General features: G+C 40.3%; 1 protein-coding gene across 1 annotated transcript in view; it reads left to right on the top strand.

The window, feature by feature from the left end:
* The window catches only part of ERICH6 (glutamate rich 6), a 37,166-nt gene that overhangs the window by 22,775 nt on the left and 9,390 nt on the right, over positions 1–5,001 (top strand). The window contains exon 12 of the mRNA XM_037736425.1: positions 1,613–1,698. Within this exon, the coding sequence (XP_037592353.1) occupies positions 1,613–1,698 (86 nt within the window). The remainder of the gene's footprint in view (positions 1–1,612; positions 1,699–5,001) is intronic.

Below are 5,001 nucleotides of genomic sequence, written 5' to 3'. Positions count from 1 at the left end.
TTTTTGAGACACAGTCTTGCTCTGTCACCAGGTGCCAGGCTGGAGGGCAGTGGCACAATCTCGGCTCACTGCAACCTCCACCTCCTGGGTTCAAGCAATTCTCCTGCCTCAGCCTCCCCAGTAGCTAGGACCACAGGCATGCACCACCACGCCCAGCTAATTTTGGTATTTTTAGTAGAGACGGGGTTTCACCATGTTGGCCAGGATGGTCTCGATCTCTTGACCTTGTGATCCGCCCACCTCGGCCTCTCACAGTGCTGGGATTACAGGCGTGAGCCGCCGCGCCCGGCCAATCTCTTTTTAATTAATAAAATTTCCAATCTACCAGGAAGATACAGCATTATAAAATATGTTGTCCTTATTAGCACAGCCTCAAAAATATATGAAGCAAAATTTCACAGAAGTAAAAGGAGAAATAAAGAAAACCATATTCATAATGAGATAGTTTAGCCTACTTTTTTTTTTTTTTTTTTGAGACAGAGTCTTGCTATGTTGCCCAGGCTGGAGTGCAGTGGCATGATCTCAGCTCACTGCAACCTCTGCTTCCCAGGTTCAAGTGATTGTCCTGCCTCAGCCTCTCAAGTAGCTGGGATTACAGGTATGCAATCCCACCAGCCACCATGCACAGCTAACTTTTGTACGTTTAGTGAAGACAGGGTTTTACCATGTTGGCCAGGCTAGTCTTGAACTTCTGACCTCAGGTGATCCACCTGCCTCGGCCTCCCAAAATACTGGGATTATGGGTGTGAGCCACTGTGCCTGGCCCTACCTCTTGCAGTAGCTGACTACTAGAGCAAAAAAAAAAAAAAAAAAAAAAAAAAAAAAAAAAAAAAAAAAAAAAAAGGAAGGGGGTGCAATCCATTTAACAAATTTGGCCTAATGTTCATGGATGGGCAGAGGAAATATTTTAAGGATGACACTCTTTGATCAGATCACTCTTTCCAGAGTGATCTATAGATTCAATACAATCTCAGATTCTAACAAGATTGCATATGTGTGGTATTGGGGGAAGGGAAGTCTCAACAAGTTGATTCTAAAATGCATGTGGAAATATAGAGAACATAGAGTAACCAAAAGACTCTTGAAGAAGAAGAGGCTGAGGAGAGAAGAATGTATTCTACCAGATATTAAGACCTATTACAAAATACAGTAATTAAGAGAGTATAGTATTGTGGCAGGATAAACAAGGAAATCCATATACATAATAGAGTCCAGAAAGACTCATGCATGCATGAATATCTGACTTATGACAGCAGTGGCACTGCACTTTGTGCTGGGGCTGGGTTTTATCTGCTTTTGTTTTGTTCTTATAGTAACGTGTATAAAGTAAAAAAAAAAAAAAAAAAAAAATTCAAATAGACATGTAATGTCAGATTTCTACCAGAAGTATTTTTTTTTTTTTTTCCTGAAGGATTTTTATCAAGTTATACTTACAAGGGTTAGGGACAATCTATATATAATTGTTAAGGATTGTCTCCTGTTGTTGAGCAGGGCCAAAGTTTAAATTAAGAAATGATTTGTATCACTGTCTAGTAACCAGGTGATGTGCATTGTTGTCGTACTTACTACTTTATATCCAAAACAAGTGTCTTTTCTTTTCTGTTGTGTATAGGTTGTGAGGAATGAGCTCTTAGAGAAGCACTACAAACATGGAAGCAAGTTTCTGACTTCATTTCCAGATGGGACAACACAAATATTGTATCCTCTTTCAACAAGCTATTTTTATTAGCTTTACTACTTTAAAAAAACAGGAAGTTAAAGAAAGAAAATGTATGACCGGGCGCAGTGGCTCACACCTGTAATGCTGGTACTTTGGAAGGCCAAGGCAGGCAGATCGCTTGAGCTCAGGAGGTCGAGACCAGCCTGGACAACATGGCAAAACTCCACCTCCATAAAATATTAGTTGGGCGTGGTGGCACATGCTGTAGTCCTAGCTACTAGGAGACTTGAAGTAGGGGGATCACCTGGGCTCAGGAGGTGGCAGCTGCAGTGACTGAGATTGTGCCACTGCACTCCAGCATGGGCAACAAAGTGGGACCCTGCCTCAAAAAACAACAACAACAACAACAACAACAAAAAACAGAAAAATATAAAGATCCAGTGTAACTGAAAAATAGAAATTTTAATTAAAAAGACAAATAAATAGAAAGATAAAGGAAAACTATAAAGGAACTATTAGCTGAGCATGGTAGCACACACTTATAATCCCAGCACTTTGGGAGGCCGAGGCAGGAGGATTACTGGAGTTCAGGAGTTTAAGCTCAGCCTGGGCAGCATAGTGAGATCCCATCTCTACAAAAAATAAAAAAATTAGCCAGGTGCAGTGGTACATACCTGCAATCCCAGCTACTTAGGATGATGAGGTAAAAAGATTGCTTGAGCCTGGGTGGTCAAGGCTGCAGGGAGCCATGATCATGCCACTGCACTCCAGCCTAAATGACAGAGTAAGACCAAGAAGGAGGAAGGAAGGAAGGGAGGGAGGGAGGGAGGGAGGGAGGGAAGGAGAGGGAAAGAAAAAGAAATAAAGGAAGGAAAGAAGGAAGGAAAGGAAAAAAGCAAGCAAGCAGGCAGGCAAATACTACCCTCAAATTCTACCACCCAGAGAAAAGCTGTTAGCATTTAATTACTTTTACTATTTTTTTTTTAAGACAGGATCTCACTGTGAGGCCCAGGTTAGAGTACAGCAGCACGATTATGACCCACTGCAACCTCAACCCCAGGGGCTCAAGCAGTCCTCCCACCTCAGCATCCTAAGTAGATGGAACCACAGGCATGCACCACTACACCTGGCTAATTTTTTAAATTTTTGGTAGAGATAGGGTCTCTCTATGTTGCCCCGGCTGGTCTTGAACTCCTGGGTGCAAGCAATCCTCCCTCCTCAGCCTCCCAAATGGCTGGGATTACAGGTGTGAGCCAATGCATATCTGGCCAGCATTTAAAAACATGGTTTTTTGGCTATTCTGAACACACTTCCTATGAAGTAGCCCTGCTCCCCAAGGAGCAGAAAGAAAAATAAATAAATAAAAATATATGGTTTTGTTTGTTTTTTGAGACAGAGTCTTACCCTGGCTGTAGTGCAGTGGTGAGATCTTGGCTCACTGCAACTTCCACTTCCTGGGTTCAAGCAATTTTCCTGCCTCAGCCTTCCAAGTAGCTGGGATTACAGGCACACACCACCACACCCAGCTAATTTTTGTATTTTTAGTAGAGACAGGGTTTCGCCACATTGCCCAGACTGGTTTTGAACTCTTGACTTCAGGTAATCTGCCCGCCTCAGCCTCCCAAAGTGCTGGGATACTATATATATGCATATATATACATACATATAAACTGATTCTTTAACCGTTTATTCATATTTTCTGATTCCTTTACATGATATTATACGCTAATGTTATGAATATGGCATGCAATAAAGACACATCATTTTTCCCCCCCAAAAAATCCACTTTTATACCTGAATTGAAACTTAGAAACACCATTTTATACCTGAATTGAAACTCAGCAACACCATTTTATTACCTGAATTGAACACCGTTTTATAACCTGTTTATACCTTAATTGAAACTTAGCAACACCATTTTTAAACCACATAGTACTTCATTATATAGATGTACTACAATTCATTTAACCTATTAGGTGATTTCACAATTTTTGCTATTATACACAACAGCTAAATAAACAGCTTTGGGTATACTTTGTGGCATAGTTGCCACTTATTTCCTTGAATTAAATACCCAGGGGTTGAGGCTGGGCATGGTGACTCATGCCTATAATCCCAGCACTTTGNTACTTTGTGGCATAGTTGCCACTTATTTCCTTGAATTAAATACCCAGGGGTTGAGGCTGGGCATGGTGACTCATGCCTATAATCCCAGCACTTTGAGAGGCCACAGTGGGCAGACTGCTTGAGCTCAGGAGTTTGAGGTCAGCCTGGGCAACAGAGTGAAAGCCTGTGTCTACAAAAAAATACAAAAAATTAGCCAGGTATGGTGGTGCACACCTGTAGTTCCAACTACCTGGAAAGCTGAGGTAGGAGAATTGCCTGAGCCAGAGAGGTTGAGGCTGCAGTGAGTGCAGTGAGCTGTGATCGTGCCACTGCACTCCAGCCTGGGCAACAGAGCAAGATCCTGTCTCAAAAAATTAATTAATTAAACATATAGTGGTAGAAATTCCAGATGAATAATTTGGACATTTTAAAGCTTTGATAGATGTTGCCATCCCTCCATCCCAGAAAATGTATACCAGTTTTCACACCCATGAGTGGTAGACAATTTTTAATACCAAAATTCAATATCCATTTCATGGAACACTAAGTTATTGATCACTTGGACTTTCTGACTGATGGCTATGTCATTCATTTAATATTTAAACTTTTTGAGCTTTTCAGATCTTCATAATATCTGATGAAAGTAAAAACAAGAAACCAAAAAATGAGGAAGTCTTTTCATGAACTGAGAGCCTCCCCTTGTAAAAGAAAGCCATTTTTAGACATCATTTACTAAGTGTTTACTCAAACCCCAATAATATACCAGAAAAATGACTTTTGAAGCATAGGAAGCATAATGAAGTTTTAGTTCTCTAGGTCTATGAGAGTGTGTAGGTTTTGTTTTAATTACATCAATAAATTTTAAGTAATTTACCTGATCTAAAACTTTTTTTAAGTTTTTAGAGAGAGAGTCCTGCTATGTCGCCTAGGCTGGCCTCAAACTCCTGGGCTCAAGTGATCCTCCCACCTCAGTCTCCCAAGCAGCTGGGACTACAGGCTGTAGCTGTATAAAAACCATAAAAAAATATATGGTTTTCCAACTTTTATTATTAATCATTTCATGTCCTGACTTTATTTTATTCTTCTTAACTCTCTTGAAGGCTGTAGCTGATTTGCAAAATGATTTAGAATCAATCTTGTGTTTATTTCTGGACTTCTAATCAGCCTGGCTATGAAAATGAGTGTTAACAGTTAGTGAATTATCCTCAGTATATATATATATATATATATATATA

This window comes from Cebus imitator, unplaced genomic scaffold (genome assembly GCF_001604975.1).
Source record: "Cebus imitator isolate Cc_AM_T3 unplaced genomic scaffold, Cebus_imitator-1.0 Scaffold25, whole genome shotgun sequence".
Lineage (NCBI taxonomy): Eukaryota > Metazoa > Chordata > Mammalia > Primates > Cebidae > Cebus > Cebus imitator.
This window is presented reverse-complemented; position numbering and strand designations above follow the sequence as displayed.